This window comes from Leucopleurus acutus (genome assembly GCF_964270905.1).
Source record: "Leucopleurus acutus genome assembly, chromosome: 5".
In the NCBI taxonomy this organism is placed as follows: domain Eukaryota; kingdom Metazoa; phylum Chordata; class Mammalia; order Artiodactyla; family Delphinidae; genus Leucopleurus; species Leucopleurus acutus.
The window spans coordinates 48,451,723-48,470,602 of NC_139147.1; the positions used below are offsets into that span (position 1 = coordinate 48,451,723).

Here is an 18,880-nt window from a genome sequence, read left to right on the forward strand (position 1 = left end):
AAAAGGGTAAATTGCATTAATAACTATGCCCAATAACCATCGTATGTCAAAGATAATGGTATATTTTAATAACTCTCATTTATTATATTTACTGCCTTCTTGCACTACTATTTTAATGATTATTATAAGGATTTCAAAAGTTTTTAGTTCAGAATCATCGTTTCATGATACTGGACGTGGCTATATTCTTGGATATGCCTCCTGTCTTTATGTATTATTGCCTTCATGTTTCCTCCCTATTTCATGAGCTCCACAAACTATTTAGGTGAGCTGGAAAAAAAATAGATCATAGAAAATAATGTGTATTTACACCATAGAAGAATAAATATCCTATTTGTCTCATGTGAAAAATCAAAGTTTGTTTATTGCCATACTGGTACATTACTCCTGACAAAATAAAAATAAGTATGGCAATACTCCCAGTCCCATATTATCTTGAAATCATTACAACATCATACTGACATAGCAAATGACACTGTTCACTTTGCTACATACTGGATCCAAGGAAATACTTGGTGCAAATAATATGTTGTCATCTTATTTTCTGCCTGTTTTATAATCTGGATTCTGCTCATAAGAGAGATTCTTGTAATAGTTGGTCCAGTAAATGGGGTACATTAAAAAAAAAAAAACAGGGAGTGGAATTTAGATAATTAGCACATCCAGCACTGGTTCTTGATAAGTACTTTTGATTTTGCCATCGTGGGTAATGTTGACTTTGAGGGCCTAGGCTACAATAGATGAGTATTTGGTAATTAGGATACATTTGCTCATTCAGTTTAAAAGTTTTTCCTTTGAAAAGGATTCCATTTTAAAATGTGATCAGTAACTTCATTTCAGCAGACACACACAAAGGATGGGTTTATCTGAAAATGGATGAAGGGAGGAAAATAAAACCACTGATTTAAACAGCCATGTGGGATGTAGCATGGACAGGGCAGAGAAGCCAACAAACACAAGCTGGGAACTCTTGTTTTCCAGTTCATCTTCAGCCAAGTGTCAGGCAAAATTGGGTTTCCCACACAGTGAAGACATTGATGCTGAACTCTTCGAAAGCCTGGCCAGCTCATTCCAACCAACCTTACTGACTCATTCATGCATCTGTGTTCCTCCAGGCTACCCAGATGCTCATCAGATTAGTCTGGCTGCCATTCTCTACCCTGTGTCTCTTCCCTATCTGTCTTTCACCTTTCACACCTTTAACTTCAACTCTCATTCCAACTGGAAGACCCGGCATACATGTCACCTCCTCTGTGAAGCCTTCCCTGATACCCCCAGGTAGTTTCCTTGCTCAGCATGCTGCTCATTTCTCTATGAATTCATTGTATTGTATAACATGGGGGTGAATTCCAGGAGCTCTAGTGACTGAGTATGTGGGTTCCAATTTGGCTCTGACGTTAGCTGTATGGCTTAACCAGATTTTTAAATCTTTCTGTGCCTCAATTTTCTAAGCTGTAAAATGGGGCAAGTAATAGAAACTACCTCACAAAGTTGTTATGTGCCTTAAATTTAAAATTACATGTAGAAGACTGGGTAGCACAGCTACTGCTAAATCCTGTCTTTATATTAGATGGTGAGCTCTCCAGGGTAACCTTTAAAACAGTTTTATTTTGGAATTCCTATTGCTTGGCATTGCAGTTAGCCCCCAAAAGATATTCAAATACTAGATGAAATTTTTCTTCCCAAATGCAGTTCCAAATATGAAAAAGCAACAAAAGAATATAGCATTGATATACTTTGGGAAGATTCTTTTTTAAAAAAATAATTGGAGGGCTTCCCTGGTGGCACAGTGGTTGGGAGTCCGCCTGCCAGTGCAGGGGACACGGGTTCGTGCCCCGGTCCAGGAGGATCCCACATGCTGCGGAGCGGCTGGGCCCGTGAGCCATGGCCGCTGAGCCTGCATGTCCGGAGCCTGTGCTCCGCAACGGGAGAGGCCACAGCAGTGAGAGGCCCGTGTACCGCAAAAAAAATAAATAAATAAAATAATAATAATAATTGGAATTTTGTCAAGATGTTTCAAAATATTCTCATTTTATATTAGAAATCAGCATAAATATTAGAAGGACAAATATACAGTTAATGTAAAAGAATCAAGTGAAATGCGTATTTTTTTATAATGATAAAAAGAGACCCTCTGTGGTTTGGAAATCTATGAACACAAAAGTACATATGGCTACTTTAAGGGCAATTCCTAAAATGTTAAGTCCTCAATGGACTGAAATAGTAAAACAAAATTTACCCAGAGTGGTTTGTAGTTCCTCTTGACTAGAACTCGGTGAAATCATAGGAATGAAAGGGCTGCCTCGTGTCTCTAAAGGAGCTGAAAAGACAAGTACCAAGGTTGTCAATCTTTAGATTCAAAAGCCAGCACCCGGCCAGAATAATATTACATGAGATTCCTTTATTTGAAATAGAAAAACAGAAATCATTAAGTGAGTCAGGAAGAAGAAAGTTAAGTGTGCATAGAACCTTCAGGAAGATGACTGTGGAACATAGAATAATGGTTCTCAACTGTTTTTTCCACCAGGTTAGATAATAAATGACATTCAGTGCTTGACATACTCTATGACCATAGCTGGTTAAGACGGGTGTGGGTAAGACATGGTCCTTGGTCTGTCAGCTGCAGCTCTCCCATCCAAGAGAGCACATAGGATTACAACAGGAGAGAGAATATCATCACTGTGGCAAGCACGTGGCGTCTGCTCAAGTTTATTTTAAAAAATAAACGGGTGGCAAACTTTAGTATTTTGACCAATATTAATAATAATTACTTGCCAGCATCTTCCACAGCATGTTAGTGGGTTATAACACCACAGCTGAGAACCACTAAACCAGCAGAAAAAGTTAACTAGGTGGGCGTGAGTAAGGTGGAATCATTCTGAACACAGAGACAAATGAGGTAGGTGAGAATGGGCTCGGTAGTGAGCTGTCTTAAGTTGGTCTTCAGAGCAAACCTTTAGAACATTGCCCTTCTATTTTGAAACCACTGCCTTTCTATTTTGGAAAAAGTAAAAATAATGAGAATGAAACAACGAAGAGGACTGAGGACAGATGATGTTTCAATGTGATCATTTGAGAAAGACCTGCAATCTTGATGGCAGCCAGGAAAATAATTAGAGTGGGTCAAATGGGAAAACCATTACCTAGTGTTGTCTCTGGCAGATCAATTCTAAAGGTAACAGGTTGCAGAACTAGGCCAAAAGCAAACCAAAGAAATATATTTATGAGAATTACTACCTGGTGAAGTAAACCCAGTTTCTGTGTCTCTACAATGTACCCGTTTGAACATTTAAACATTCTCTTAGAATCATAATAAATACGAGAAAATTCTATACCTTAGGTGACACCCAGGGAACTTAGTTCAACTAAAACTTTAAAGTTTTCGTTCACTGTCACTATGAGGAAAATTTGATTAGGCACCCATATTTTTAACTTAAAAGTATACCCACATTTGGAATGTAGCTATATTCACATTCTGAAAGAAGGTGAAAATGGTTGGCTCAGGTAATAATTATATCTTATAACTTTAGCATGATTTTCTATTCAACAAAAATACTTTCAGGGAAAATAAACTAATTCTACACTATTCTCTCATGGGGAAAAATTTGTCAAGCAGATTGTATGATTAAACCTCCCCAAAAGAAATACACATTTTCTACCCATAATTTTCTCTGAACTTCTTCCACATCACAATCATTCCAAAAATATATTTACCTCAAGAATATCTTTCGAAAAATACACTTCCTAACTGGGAAAATAAAACAATTCATTTACCAGGTTCGCTCTGAGAGACTTCAGGGTCTGGTTTATGGGGAAGGAGCACATCTCTTGGAACTGAAAGAAAAAGATTATAAAACACTGTGCACTCTAAATGTCACACTTGGAGTGAAACTTAACCCATAGACCTAAAACCCTGGGAAGCATGAATGAAGCCAAGATGTTTTCACAATGGCTAAAGGGCTAAGCCAAGAAGAGGACCATCTTTCTGAGATGGAAAAATGTCACTGTGTAGGAAAGGTTCTAACGGCAGTAAAACAAAGTTGGTCACAGGTCATGTCGAAGATTCTGTTGAGGGAAAAAAAAAGGAAGAAAAAACTAATGTAATTAAACACAAGGAGGTAGGTCTCCCTCAAGTTGTCTTCAAAGTAATAGGTCAGTTTTTGTCTGAAGAGGTTATAGCTGCCATTTGATATTCCTGCTAAAATTCCACTGACAGCAATAGAAAATACATTATCTTAAAGAAATGGCCTGGGCCTCCCTGGTGGCGCAGTGGTAGAGAGTCCGCCTGCCGATGCAGGGGACACGGGTTCGTGCCCTGGTCCGGGAAGATACCACATGCCGCGGAGCGGCTGGGCCTGTGAGCCATGGCCGCTGAGCCTGTGCTCTGCAACGGGAGAGGCCACAACAGTGACAGGCCCGCGTACCAAAAAAAAAAGAAATGGCCTGCAAATTGAGGAAAACAGGAAGAAAGGCAAAACTCTTGAATATCTAAGGGAAGAACAAAGTTTTATTCTAAAAGGCACTAACAGTTATTATGGGGAGAAAATAAAGCAGAAAGGATCACTCACTCATTAGAAGATACCGAATGTAAAGTTTATGACAGTGCTTGTTACATGGTAAATGTTAGATAAATGTTGCCATTTTTGTCATTCTTAGTGATATGGCTTCTAGTATAATAGGTATTAAGTATAGGTATAGGGCCTCCTGACATATGAGAACATGAAAACAAAGGAGAAAAATATACACTAAACAATTAGCATATTCAGTCCTGATATCCAGTATATTTTTAATGCCTGTGTCCAGTTCTACTTCGGCAAAATAAAATGGTAGGCTGGGAACTTGATACCTTATCTCTCATTGGGGAAAATACCAGGGTGATTTGCCTGTTGTTAGTACCAGATTTCTATGGCAAATCTCCTTTCAGGAGCAAGATGACGTATTTCTTTAACTTAGCTTCCCTAAAAGGAGGTCCTTATCAACCCTACTCGCTCACTGAAAAGCTTTCCTACCGCACCGAATTCATAAATACCCTTAGGTATGCAGTGTAACTTTCTTGCATCTTATATGGTGCTGGAGGAAAAAAATTAGGATTCAGGCTACAACTCTGCCTCCGAGAAAGATGAAGAAAACTTTTGTACCATGAGGTGGACAAGCAGTACTTTATCATTAGTGTAGAAACAGATTATATAAGATGGACATTCATTCTCTTTTATGGCTTTTGGGATCACATTTAACGTGCACATCACATCTGTTCTTAGTCTAGGCCACTAAGCAAGTGCGAGTGAAATCACAGTCGTGGAATTTGGTCCACTGAAACGAAATGTGACTCCATTAGAACTTCTATGAGCTAAAGGGTAACCACCAGGGGAACTTGATATCTGGACTTTATTTTTAAAAAGGTAACTTCAAAAAGATTAGTGGTGCACAAAGTTAAAGAAAACCCATCACCATAGTGAACACTTCACCTTTGCTATGTAGTATTTTTAAGGACTGAAGGGGTAAAATACGAGGAATTTCCAGTTGTAAATCAAACTAACTGTTATCTGGAGGGTGAGGGAGAAGGCACTTTGGTGTGCGTCTGAGAAGGTCACAGCCATACAGAGCAGTCTGAGTTTATAAACATCCTAACTGGTTGCAGTGCTAGACTATACAGAGAGGAGCCGGATTAAGGAAAGGAGAAGCTAAAAAGAAATGTGCTACCAATAAATCCACCACATACTGTAAATACATGATTCACTGCCTGCCTGCCTTAGTTTCCTGAGGAATTTAGACTAATGTGGATCCCTGCTGCTGCAATTGGCACTTTCTAACCATGAAGGGATGATTTAATAACTGCCATGCCAGACGTTCTAAAGCAGGTGAAATCAGTGGAAAGGAAAGAACTAGAAATATTCACAGGAAAGGGATATGAATCATTCTCTCTCTTGGTCACTGGCAGCTCCAACAAATGCAAAGTTGTTTTTTTCTTTTTCCCAATGTGGCATTCCTCCGTATATTTAATTGAATAAGAGCATGATTCTTAAAACCAAAATCTTCCATGCTGGAGGAAACTTATCAGTGTAAATCATGACAATTTATTAAGAAGGCAGTTTTGATTTCTTTATAAGATTACTTACCATTATTATATTTTAGACCCATTTGTATAAGCCAATTTACCATTTATATTAAATAACCAATTCACTTACCAGTTATATTAACTGTCTTTTTGAATAAAGGGCACGTTTCCAAAGAACAATTCAACTAACATGAGACAACTGTGAGTGGAAATGTCCAATATGGACAAATGCAAATGAATACGCATGAATGTTTTGCCAGAGCAGATGAGAGAATGAAGGCGTCGCTCTCTGATAGAGATGGTGGAATAAGGAATCTTCAGTAAGGTTTACCCCTGCAATAGGCTACAAAGAGATTCTCTTAGAAAAGTAACACACATAGACCACACACCCTTTTCACCTCCAGAGTCCCTCTTCCTTTATTCTAACCTTGTACCCTAAGGTCCAGTCTGAGAGGAAGCAGGTTTCCTGCCCTTTCAGAGACCACTTGCAGAGTTTTACCTGTGCTCTTGGGTCACCTTCCCTCCCATCTCCTCTGGGGCCTTTTACTTTCCATTATTTCTATTATCTTCTATTTTTCTCCGTTAGTCCATATTTCCATTTATCCATGAGTTCCTCCCTCTCCACCTATAAAACAGCTCAAATGCTCCAAAATCCTAACATTAATAACCATTTCCTTGACATGGCTTCCCCTTCAAACCATCCCTTTCTTGCTCTTATTCCTTTCATCTAAAAACTCTATCTGCCTCTGCTTCCTGGTCTCTTAACTGCATCTTCTCCATTCACCGTGGACTGGCTTCCTGATCTCCTGCACCCACTCCCGCACCCACGGATCCATGAGGCCTCATCCATAGTTCTGAAGTTCAAAATGCTCTGAAGACAGAAAGTGTTTTTTTTTTCCTTAACTTATTTGACAGTAAAACCTGACTAGAACTGACCTGAGGCTATTTGCAGTTTTTATTCATCCTGAGTAGTGTGACTGTTCATACTTCCCACTGCAGACTTATGAATATGCTTGTAATCGACGGTATATGTGCTGTTTTACCTTTCCAAAGTCTGAAAATTGCTGAATTCTGAAGCATTGGCCCACAGGTTTCAGATGCAGGCTTTTGGACCCACACTGTCAAGTCCAACAGCTCTTCTGACACCTGTCCACCTCACTGTCATTGACGGCTGCCCTTCCCTGTCTTGCTTCCCGAGCCCCTCTTTCCTGCTACTTGGATCTTTTGACAGCAAATTCTGATGGCTCCTCTTCCTCTGTCCACTCTTGAAATATAACTGTGTCCCCTACGACTTTGATCTCTGATCTCTTATTTTCTGTCTGTACTTTCTCCTGGATGATGTCATTCACTCACAAGATTTAAGAACCTTCTATATGTAGACACATGACTCCCAAATCTACATCCTAAATATCGACCTCTGTTTAGATATCCAAAAACACATTTCAACCACCAGTCCTGCTGGCCCTCCAAACCTAGCATGTACAAACACAAGCCTTCATTCCTCCCTCTGTGTTCCCTGCCTTAGTCAATGGTATTATCATCTACCACCTGCCCAAGCTAGAAATCACAGTGTCATCCTTCTCTCCATAACACCATTCAGTCATTGTCTACATCCTAGCAATTCCATCTCCAAAAGACATTTTAGCATTAGTCTCTTCTTTCCTAACTGCAAAAATGCTGATGTGTGACTGCAAATTAGAATTTGCCCAAGAGAGCAGTTGCAGAACATTTGTAGGATTGGATAGCCTGCTGAAATCTAAACTTTTTTGCCCCTGGTTTGCTCCCGATGACTGAAGTCTATCCAAATACTTCTGTGGTGACAGAAGTTCCAACAAAGCCAAGACAGCCCTTGGTACAGAAACAAATCTACAAAGAAGGCACAGCTCTGTTGAGCCAGGCATCAGGGCAGGTCCTTTTCTCTGAATTCAAAAGCATTCCTCCAAGGCAGATCAAAAGAAAAGCCAGGTCTGTTTTGGTTCTGGACATGATGTGTGGGCTCAGTTTGTCTAGATTCCTCATTAAGTGTTGTAGATAATTCAACTGAGTGACTGAAAGATATTTTCTAAAGGCCTAACTGGATGAAACCTGTGTTATACCTAGGAATCTATAGAATGAAAGAGCTGTACAGATAATCCGAGACTGACTTATTTGGTACCGGTCTAAAAATTCAGTTTTGTCACTTCTAATATCTCTCAGTATAAATTTTGAGATAAACATTGTGTTAAAACATAACTATGTCCTGATTTCAGTACTACTTTTTACATTTTTATAGAGCATCTATCTCTATAAAAAGGATAGAGATACAAGTACACATTAAGTTTACATGTAATTTACCCTGTTTTCTGAGGAGCCAGTAAACAAGGTTGTGGGCTCATTAGGATGCAAACCTGAGCCTAGATACAACCCCAAGACTGTTTGAATCCAGTCTGTTAAAACACTTGGGAGAACATTAAATAGTAGTAAAGACTGCCTGTGATTCTTCCCGTAGCTTCATACCCCTGGAGCAATAGGGGATTGCTCCTGATGGACACAATGGCAGGACCAACACTAGGTTTAGAGACAAAATTCAATCTGAACATTTGGAACTGGAGAGTCAATAGATAAGCTCAATGAAGGCTCCAGAGAGAGCGTTTGTGCTGTTGTTCCAGGGCTCAAACGTACAGATCAGAGTGTCTGTGAAAAAGAAGGTGTTGATGGAATTAAGGCAAATAGTAGACATTTAAAAAGGAAGAAAAAGTTGAACTATTAGATATATTGGTTTAATGAGATTATGTCATATCAGGACCAATAGTATTGCTTTCTCTAACGAAAAGTGAATATAATCGCTCATATCTACTGTTGTTATCTGTAATGACTTCGTTTCCGTTACATATTTTTTCCTCAGTTGAAAACAAAAAGCTGACCTTTTGCAAGTGGGAAGATCAGCTTTTTCCTTATTGGCATTTATAATATTGACTGTTGCACTTAGCAGTACTAATTTAAAGTCTAGACTTCAGGGCAAAAGAGGCTCTTTGCAGCCTATCACCACCTGCAACAACCTAGCCATCCCACAGCGACAGTAACACCCTGCGCTTATACAACCTGGAAAACATGATAGCAAGTGAATTCACTTGCCTCCAAAATGCCATCATTTCAAGCTACAGCTCAGAAATCCTTTGGTTCTAGGAATGTTCTATATGCTTCCAGGGCCATCTAAGAAGTTATAATAATTGCACCTTAAAAAAAGGCAGGGGGGAACTTATTGTATTTCTCAGATACTCTAGTTAAAAACTTGGTTTGGCTTATTAGTGAACCAACAGTGAACTAATTAGTGAAGCTAACAGCAGCTTTGTATGGTCACTTGAGGATCTAGAGAAATGTCTGGGTCCTTGCAGTCCCTACCTTGACTACTCCCACAAACATGAGATTATTCCCCCCATAAAGGGGCAGAAAGCCTTCTCAAATGATAGGCAAGAAATTGATCTGTAACTAAAGAAATCATTTTTTCCTGTGTGAAACAAATTTCTTGACTCAAGCAACTGCTCCATGAATGGGTAAAATAGAATTTAAAAGGAAAAAAAAAAAGACCCTCAATACTGGATAGTGTAAAATGTTTGAACCCAAGAAAATGGTTAAACATCATTTCCTCCATTTGTAAAACATCATTTTATCATTTTTGTGGGAAAATCCCCAATTCTTTATTTTATCTTGGTGAAACGTGAGCACAGCATAGTTAACATTGGTAGGTTATTTTTTGGAAGTCAAAAAATAAGAGAATTTTAATTCTAGAAGAAGCATTCTACCCTTGGCATAATTCTCTGCCTTTGGATTATATCAATGGCTTACCATATGAGCACTTAGATAACTCTTATGAACACTTTGAAATGATTATATCATGCATGATACAATGTGGTACCTGAACAGAAGTGAAACATGGACCTCACATCCATCAGTCCTCATGTTTCATTGCAGCAGAGTGTGACCGTAGAATGTATTTGGTTTAAACATGAAATAAAGCATTTACCAGGCTGAGTATAGGACGCTTCTGGACTTGGTGATATCTTTGGCTTCGGAGTAACATGCTGGAACACCTTAGGAGCTGAAAGAGAGAGCTCGGATCATGAGTCATTTGGTTTTAGCATCTCCCAGTCTTGCTTAACACATAAGATATGACAAAGTATAAGACTGATTACTGATTTTAAAAAAGTATTGAAATGGGATTTAGATGGAAAAATAAACCTTAAGCTCTAAAAATAGATCAGTTAGAATTCCAGATACTTTAAGAAAAATGAAATCTGAGAAACAGCAAAATTTGACTAAGCATAAGAACAGGATGAATAATTTTTTTAAAACATCATTTCAGAAGAGATAGCAATTTAATTAATGCAAGAGTGTTCTTCTTTTGTGGATGTTTGCTTGACTTCTTAAACCCATCCCTATGTCTTTCTGTGAAGATGAATTCAGTGAAGTCAGAATGGGATCCCATGAAGTATGGAAAAGAGCAGCTTAAAGTCAGCTCAGCAACAGCAGAAAGAGAAGTGGGCAATGGAATGGAATGGGTGGGCTCGCATTCTACATCCCCGGCAATTGTTAGGCTCTAAATAAACCTTTAAATGACATGTTCACAAACCAAAATTGTCTTTCCACAGCTGTTCCTTTGGAGTAACAAGGTGCAAATGTAATAGATACCAGGAAAAAAAAAAAGGTCTACTTTATTTATAGCTCATTTTACAATTTCAAAAGTACTTTCATAAGATTATGCCCTTTGATTCTCACCGTACTGCTGAGAGGAAGGAATTATCAGCTTCACTTTAAAGCTATTTGCCTGGGGTCACGTGATCATTAAGCACCAGAGACAAGACCTGAACACTGAGGTCCAGACATGACTGCTAGGTCCCAACACTTGGGCTCGCAGGTCACATTTTAACTTGTTCCTCATTTTTTTAGGTGGAATTAATAAACCGGTCCTAACTGAAAGGGTGATTGTGAGAATTAAGTGTGAAATGTCAAAATGATGTGAAAACTATACCCCTATAAATATCTGTTTCTACTTCTGGAGAATCTTTACAAATTTGAAGGATCTGAGTATATTTTGCTTTTCACATTGTTTGCCCCCTCAAGAATTAGGAGCAATTTTGATGGTTATAAGATTTCTAGATATAAAATCATTAACAGGACTGTTCATTATCACTTATGAACATAGGAATCTAAAAATCAAACCTGTATTTTAATGATGAAATATTCTTGATGGTTTCTTCCAAATTTTTGATCCCACTATCCCCTCAAATGCCAAATATAGTAAATTTAACTTTTGCTATCTAATTTATCAACATAGTTTAAGTATAAATGAGGTGGCATGCCCAATTACAGAATTTCATTCTGAAAACAGTGGTAGATGAATACATTGCATTGCTCTTTAAGTTGTATACACTATTGTTAGATGATGCCCTTATAGCCCAACAATAATTTGCGTTTCATATTGATATTGCATGTACGAACAGAACATTCTCCCATTCAAATGGCCTTTTGAAATTCACAACAGCTAGCCAGGGGTAAGGAGGGAGTACTACTAGGGTTTAAATATTTGTTTTTGAACTACTGAGTGATACATATGTATACATACACAAATATCCTTGAAAGACTATAAAAACCCAGGGTATTGCTGGGATCTATTAAGTAAAGCTCATATTTTCCTGGGTAAGAGAGATCCTAATTTCACCCACTTTTAAGAGGAATAAGTAGAGTGCAGTTTTTCATGATCAATTTTCCAAATAGTCCCCTTACCCTAGGTTGCCCTGACAAAGCTGGAAGTGTTTGGATTGTAGCTACTTTCCAGGGGAGATGCTGATGGGCTGGGAGTTTGCTCATTTGGGACAGAATCAGGATGCTCTCTTGTTATAGTCTGCAGTCACTCCAGGGTTTCAGAGTGAGAGTGGTACCACTGAGCATATGCATCTATCCATTCTGAAGTTGCTTACCTTGTCGAGGAAGGTTAGCTAAAGGTCTAAATCAAAATCAAAGTTGAAACTTAGAATACAGTGTCATAATGGGAAATTAGAGTAAGCTCCTGATTTACTATATTGTATTTTTATAAGTGCAGAGTACGGCTCAAAAAGATAAAATTATGAATAAGTCTTCCTTCTTAGTTCATATCTCCTTTACTTTTTAAAATGCTACTAATGAGGGCTTTATATCCTCAATGTCTTAACTTCCAGCACTTCTTGTTTCTCATCTTTTCTTTTCTTTTCCATCATTCATTGTTTTATGCTTTCTTATTTCTTTCCATTTCTCCTTTTTCTGCCTCATTTGTTCTATGCTTTATATTCACATAAAAGGTTGAGAGCTTCTTCTCGTGATTTTATCTGCTGATTTCTTAAAGTTAGATTTTAGTTTCCTATCCACAAATTTAATATACTTGCCTAGTTTTTTATTCTTATTCTATTATTCATTACTTATTCACTAATCATCAATTATTTTTCCCAGTATTTCTTATATATTAATAGTTCAAATTTATTTTTTGTTATTATTTTCAATTTCTTATTCTTTCAGATGATTGTTGCTTTGGTACCTTCATCTACTTACATATCACACCCATATTATTTTTTAGCAAAGTTTTAGTAATTAAATAAAAACACATTTTAAAATACATTAAAGCAGATTTAAAATCATTAGCTAGATGTAGTAAATGGAACTGTCTTTTAAGGAGTTTTCCTTCAAAGAAAAAGTAATAGGTAAAATTTCTCTCAGAAATATTAAAGAAAGTGTTAATACCTCTCAGATATTAAAGACCATCCCCACATCTACAGTTTTTTTCTTTCAGTAGGGATACTGAGATATGATTAAAGAATTTGTGCTGGTAATTCAGAGCTACTACCTAGATCAAGCATAATTTTGATGCTGCTAACATTTTCCTTTCCCCAGACCACTGGTCATAGTTAGGGTTCCTTTCCTAGTAAATTGGGTAGGTGCACTTCATATGCTTTTTGGAAGTGGGTTATGTATAAAAAATAAATTTAGATTTAGGGGACTGGCCTAGACTATAACTTCCTTGACTACAGAAGGATGAAATTTTGTTTCACATTCCCAGTGTCTAGCACATTGTCTGGTGTGAGGTCAGCATGCAATAAGTAGTTGTTAAGTGACTAACTGATGAAATGAATTAATCAGCCACTTAAGCACCAAGGGTGGTACAATTTTAAATTAGGAGAGAAGAGAGACAGGAGATCAGTTGATTCATGACAATAGACTAGGCATGACTGGGTATATGCTTGGAGTAGGGACCAATGTTAGAGATGTCTGGAAAAACTGATGGACTGCAGAGGCCAGATGAGGAAGAGGATAAAAATCGATGTAAAATGCTCAGGATCTGCAACAGATATAAATGAGAAACTGAAAGGAGGGAAAGATGAGCTTTCTTTGAGGCATGTCAATTTTATGGTAGCCTGAAATTGAGATCTGCCAAAACAGTCAGAGGAACTGGACAAGATCTTGGTTGAGAAGTTAGGGTTAGAGTTAATCATTCAATCATTCAAGTAAGAGCTTCTTGAACAGAATAAAAAATAGTTTATAATGACTCTTGTTTAGGTCCTTCCCAAAATTCCTAGCAAAACAACCAAAGCAATATTATGTTATTATTTTACAGGAGAGGATATATATTAAAAATCTTCATGACCTAATGTTAAATAAAATTGACTGAAAGAAAAAAAAAATTAGGTGATTGGCAGGGGGAGGACATTCAAGGACCATGGAAGGTTTTCTCAAGCTGCGAGAAGTGAAGGGAGTAGGCAGGCTACTCTTTTAAGAAATTCCATTCTCCTCCATCCCCCTCTCAAATAATATAACAAAAGGGAAGCTTCTGGAATAAGCTACTCCAATAATATACTTTTTGATAAAGTCTAAAAATAAATGTAAATATTTATTAGGTTTCAAAGGAAGTCTTATTTTATAAGGGTTAAAAACCTAACTTGCTATAATTCAACAGAGTAACTCCACTAACATCAAACTTTTCAGGCCAGAATATAAAATAAGTATTTACCTGGCTGTGTCGGTGGGATTCTTAGACGTGGAGATATTTTTGGTTTGGGAGGAGCTCGCGGTGTCTGCTTGGGCACTAAAAGAAAGGATATAGGTTCGGAGCTCTTGAGGTCTTCAAGAGTCACAGTACCTAAACCTCTAGGATCTCAGAGATGTTTGTTGAGTAATTGAAGACCTAAATACACAGCAATTAAAGTTCCCAAAGAGCCGCAAAGTATAAGAAGGTAATTTTCTTATCATAATGGAAAAAAAAAACAACAAGGCAGCACATTAAAGATATCCAAGATATTCAGCTGGCAAATGAAACTGTTGGAATTTTAGAAATATCCACTTCAAATACCTATTAAACAAGTTAAAAATAAATTTCATAATAAAATAATTCATCATTATAAGTTCACATCATTTTATCAGAATAACCCAATATAATATTTTAAGTGCAAAGAGATACAATTTCTTCTAAATAAAAAGCACATTACATTCCAAATATACCTAGAAAATGAATGTATCTTAATAGTAAGTGCTAATGGAAAAAAATTAATCTTGTTAAACAAAACACAATTTTTATTGGTCATATTGGAGAAGAAAAATTGAACAGAAATTGAAAGGATACATTATTGAAGAAAGTTATTCTTCTGCTGAGCAATTCCCAAAGAAGTTCTAGGACATGCAGTGTAAAAAATCAATTATTTCTTCACCAAGAAAATTAAAAGTTTATCCTGCTGGAGGAAAAGAATTATCAAATGAAAGATCGCAGCTTGTGGAAATACCTTGTTTGGTTGGGTTCAGTGTGTTTGGGATAAAGAGAGATAAGAAGAAACAAAATGGTTTTCAAGGTCACAGAGTTTCAGGCACCTTAAGAAAAGCTTGCTGAAAATAAGAGTTATTAGATAAAAGAAGAAGCTGAGTCTGTAGGGACTTCTTCCTGATAGTCAAAATACACAAGGCATGCAATCGTTTCAGTGGAATCTTCTTGCCTGTGGAGAGATGAACAAGATATGTTGGAGATTACACTGGTTTAGGAGCCTGGAGCTGGGAGATTTAGAGTTCGCTTTGTGGATCACTCGGTCTACAACATTGGGTTCTTCATCAACAGTAACAGGATTTTTAAGAGCCCTTCCAACCCTAAAATTCTATATTTCTATGGTGTCCTTAGTCTTGTGATATTCTGACTCTGAACTGCTTTGCTTGCCGAAGTTCGTACTGATAGGCTATTTGCTTCCCCAGGGTATAAGAGACCATCTTGCAGGTAAAGGCATGTCATAAGGCAATTCTATAAAAAATGATTCAGAATGAGATTAGTATCACTGATAGTATCTACGATTAAATATTTCAATCATATTAATGATTAAAGCTATTTAACAAAACTTTAGAAAAGTTAGAGATAATTGACACAGATCCAGTTAATGCAGTCAGTGTGGAATTTTGGTAAAAATTAAACTGTAGAGTTTAAGAGGCAAAGGATATTAACAGGATTTAACAGGACATTTTAGAGGACAATGAATAAAATTAATATCCATATCTCCTTTGGAAATAGAGCCATATAAAATAGTTTAATGGCCATCAAAATACAACTTTGGGCTTATTTATGATAAACTGACATTCCAAGAGAGCCTGCAGATATTGAGAAAATTTTCCCTTGTAAGAAGAATATTTAGTTATCCGCATCGATGATTTGTTTTCCCATATTTCAAATTCCACCATCAAGTAAACCCTTATGACTTGCCAAGTAACCAGTGTGACTTCAGTTTCTCTTATTTGTATGCAGTGAAATGGCCAAACTGCCACAGGAAGGAGCAGTAGAAAGTAGTAAGGGACCTGAATAATGACAAGATGACCGACCAATTGTACCCCTTTTTGTGGAATGCTCCAGTATTTCTGGAGGTTTTGGTTAATCTTAAACAAATTAACTATCTTAAAATAGTTTTTATATGACCACAGACCTTGTAAAACTAGTCAAGATGATAAAGTATTTAAAATTGGGATACTTATATTTTAAAAAGAATACAAATGTTCTTCACCAGAAACATTACTATTTTCTATATGAAAGACTTGCAGAGTAGCTGAGAGGTGTTTTTCAGTTATATCCTAAATAATGTTCACAACACTGCCATATGACTGGCTACAGATTATGGATAGAAGGAGGAATGGGGCATCAGAAAGGTAGGGTCAAATACTGCGAGCAGTGATTAAGTTAGGGCTTTTGATAACTAGTAATAGTGCCCATATATATTGTCTTTCCATTCTTGTAAGTTCTGCAAACACTCACCTTCTACATGAAACACAAAATAACGTATTTACCCGGTTCGGTCTGAGGTTCATCTGGGCTGGGTAGGATTACAGTTTGGGAAGGCAGAGGTGATGTTTCTACGGTAATTGAAGGAAAGTACCCAGGGTTACTATAGCACTTCACACACCTTGAGTACAGATGACAGAACAGATGGTAACAATTGGATTTTAAAGAAAAAAAGAAAGCAAATTGCAAGTCTACAGCAAAATAGCACTCCTACTTCTTCATAATGCATTTAGTTTAAAAGCTGCTTAGAGATGCCAGGTTACAAAATACTTTCAAGGTAAGCAATAGCCTTACTTTTTAAATCCTCACTCCACACTAGTACATCCCCAACAGTGCTAGAAAGATAGGTTCAGGAGGAACCATAAGGAGAAAAATTTTAAATGTTAAGGCATAAGCCATTCAGCAGCATTGAATTTTGTTTAACTAATGAAGAAAAAAATCAAACATGTAAATGAATGTGATGAAATGAGTGTTAATGGAAAGTATGTTGCTAGGGCAGAAGGTATAAATGGATCATCATACAAAAAATATTATCTGAAGTATTCAACGTAATACCAAGCTGGCAGAATGTTTAACATTAGGAAAAAAGACACTTTATATTTGACAGTTTCAGTGACTGAAGTAGAGAGAGATCAAGGTCTAGATACAAAGCTGAATGGGAGAAGACACTTTTTGGACAATGGTTATGAATAGAAGCACCTAGAAAGAAAATTAACTGCCATGACAAAGAATGATGTTGCAACATGAATTCACAATGAGGGAGAACCTGGGTTCTCAGGTGATGGTGACAATGAGGGCAAAAACTGCCAGGGTGTGTCATTACCTAGCGTGATCTCAGGTGGTTCAGACACATTTGTAATAGATTCCACAACTGTATCAAAACAAAGGAGAACAATTTTAAAAAGCTTAAGATGTTAGGCCACAGTCAAGTATCTCTTTCTTGAATATCAACACACCTCATTCTCTTGAGAATCTGCATCACATTTTTACAGATAGGACAATGGATTAGGATAAGAAAAAAGAATCAAGAGGGAAATCCTATTCTATAACCCTAATCCTCCAACTAATATTTATGTTTTAACTGTCATTAACTGTCAATTTATTATGCCTCAATATTTAGATACCACAGAGAAACCGAAATTTCTGTATTCAGAGAGTCACTTATCATTTTAATTTTAAGAATTCAAGAATTTTAGAAGCTATAGCTCTTCAAAGCTATTCCACTGTAGATTAAGTACCCCAGCTTGAACTTTCAAATTCCATGAAATGTGATACTAATTAAAAATTTTTTGAATAAAAGAATAGAAGCATGAAAACCTTTACCAACTTCAGTCTTTGACTCCTCTGGCCTGAGTGGTGCTTTGGCAGTGGAATATACATAATCTATTTCAGTTGGTGCTAGGGAAGAAACAGGGAATGGCGGGTTAGTGGTGGACAGCCCATAGCACCCACTTTAATGGAACACTGTTTAATTTTAAAACAGAGGTTAATTAAGTAAATAGATTTGTGAGAATAAATAACATTTAGGTAGATTATGAAGATGACTACAATGAAGGCAGGAAATGAAGGCAGTGTGCAGTGTGGAACACATACACACACACACACACACGATAACTGGCAGGGTCTACAGCGATTTCTACCTGGAGCAAAGCAGATAATTTCACTTCCTTATTTTTGTTTAAGGATTCTAGTGAGAAAAAGACATAGAGTGAGTCCTTTGAAAGCATGGGGATGAATCCTAAAAACAATATGAAAATGAAAAATAGGATGTGCATATTTGTATTAAAAATGATCAGAAAATTAAAAAATGAAATTGTGCATTCACAATGAGAGGAAACTAAGCAAGGAAATTGTGAAACTTGCATAGCAACACAGCAGATACTAGCAAAATGGGCTGTATATAACATCTGACTGTCAAGTTTCACTGGATGAGCACAGGCAATACGTGAGGAGCCATGAAATGTCACAAAGCATGAGGACATCCCAAAATGACTTCCACAATGAGATGGAAAAGCACATATACCTGACTTCCCATTGGGGAACATTATTACCTATAGCTTCCTTTGATGACTCAGTGCTAAATGTAACCGATTCCAGGACTTCAGAAACTAGCAAAAAACACAAAATGGTAAAATTGATCAAAGATGGGTTGTTGTGAGCATTGAATGAATTCATACAAACTAAGTATTTAGACAAGTGCCTTGTACCTGTAAGTGCTCAATGTCAGCCATTACCATAATAACAATAGTACTATTAACCCTAAAGGAAACTCTAATAACCGAATTCAGAATTTTATAAGTATTTTAAGTTATCATTAACAACCATAGAACCTTGTTCCATCAACATAAGCATCAAAACGCCATTTAGCTAATTAAGAGATACACAAAAGGAATGAAAAGAAATTACAATCCTATGTTAAAAATAAGATCTGGTGTTTCAAAATAAATGTCAGAGAGTTGCAATAGCATTGAAAAGCATGATCTTTAAAATTTGTTTTTAATTTTGAAAGGCAATAATGT

The 18,880-nt window shown here is 36.9% G+C and overlaps 1 protein-coding gene across 1 annotated transcript in view; it reads right to left on the reverse strand.

Annotated features, from left to right (window-relative positions):
• The window catches only part of ABI3BP (ABI family member 3 binding protein), a 259,008-nt gene that overhangs the window by 53,351 nt on the left and 186,777 nt on the right, over positions 1 to 18,880 (reverse strand). Inside the window, exons 44-52 of the mRNA XM_082839240.1 lie at positions 18,413 to 18,469; positions 17,685 to 17,759; positions 17,185 to 17,232; positions 16,367 to 16,432; positions 14,070 to 14,144; positions 10,059 to 10,133; positions 3,775 to 3,834; positions 3,144 to 3,191; positions 2,240 to 2,320 (exon numbers count right to left, since the gene is read on the reverse strand). Of these exons, the coding sequence (XP_082695366.1) occupies positions 2,240 to 2,320; positions 3,144 to 3,191; positions 3,775 to 3,834; positions 10,059 to 10,133; positions 14,070 to 14,144; positions 16,367 to 16,432; positions 17,185 to 17,232; positions 17,685 to 17,759; positions 18,413 to 18,469 (585 nt within the window). The remainder of the gene's footprint in view (positions 1 to 2,239; positions 2,321 to 3,143; positions 3,192 to 3,774; positions 3,835 to 10,058; positions 10,134 to 14,069; positions 14,145 to 16,366; positions 16,433 to 17,184; positions 17,233 to 17,684; positions 17,760 to 18,412; positions 18,470 to 18,880) is intronic.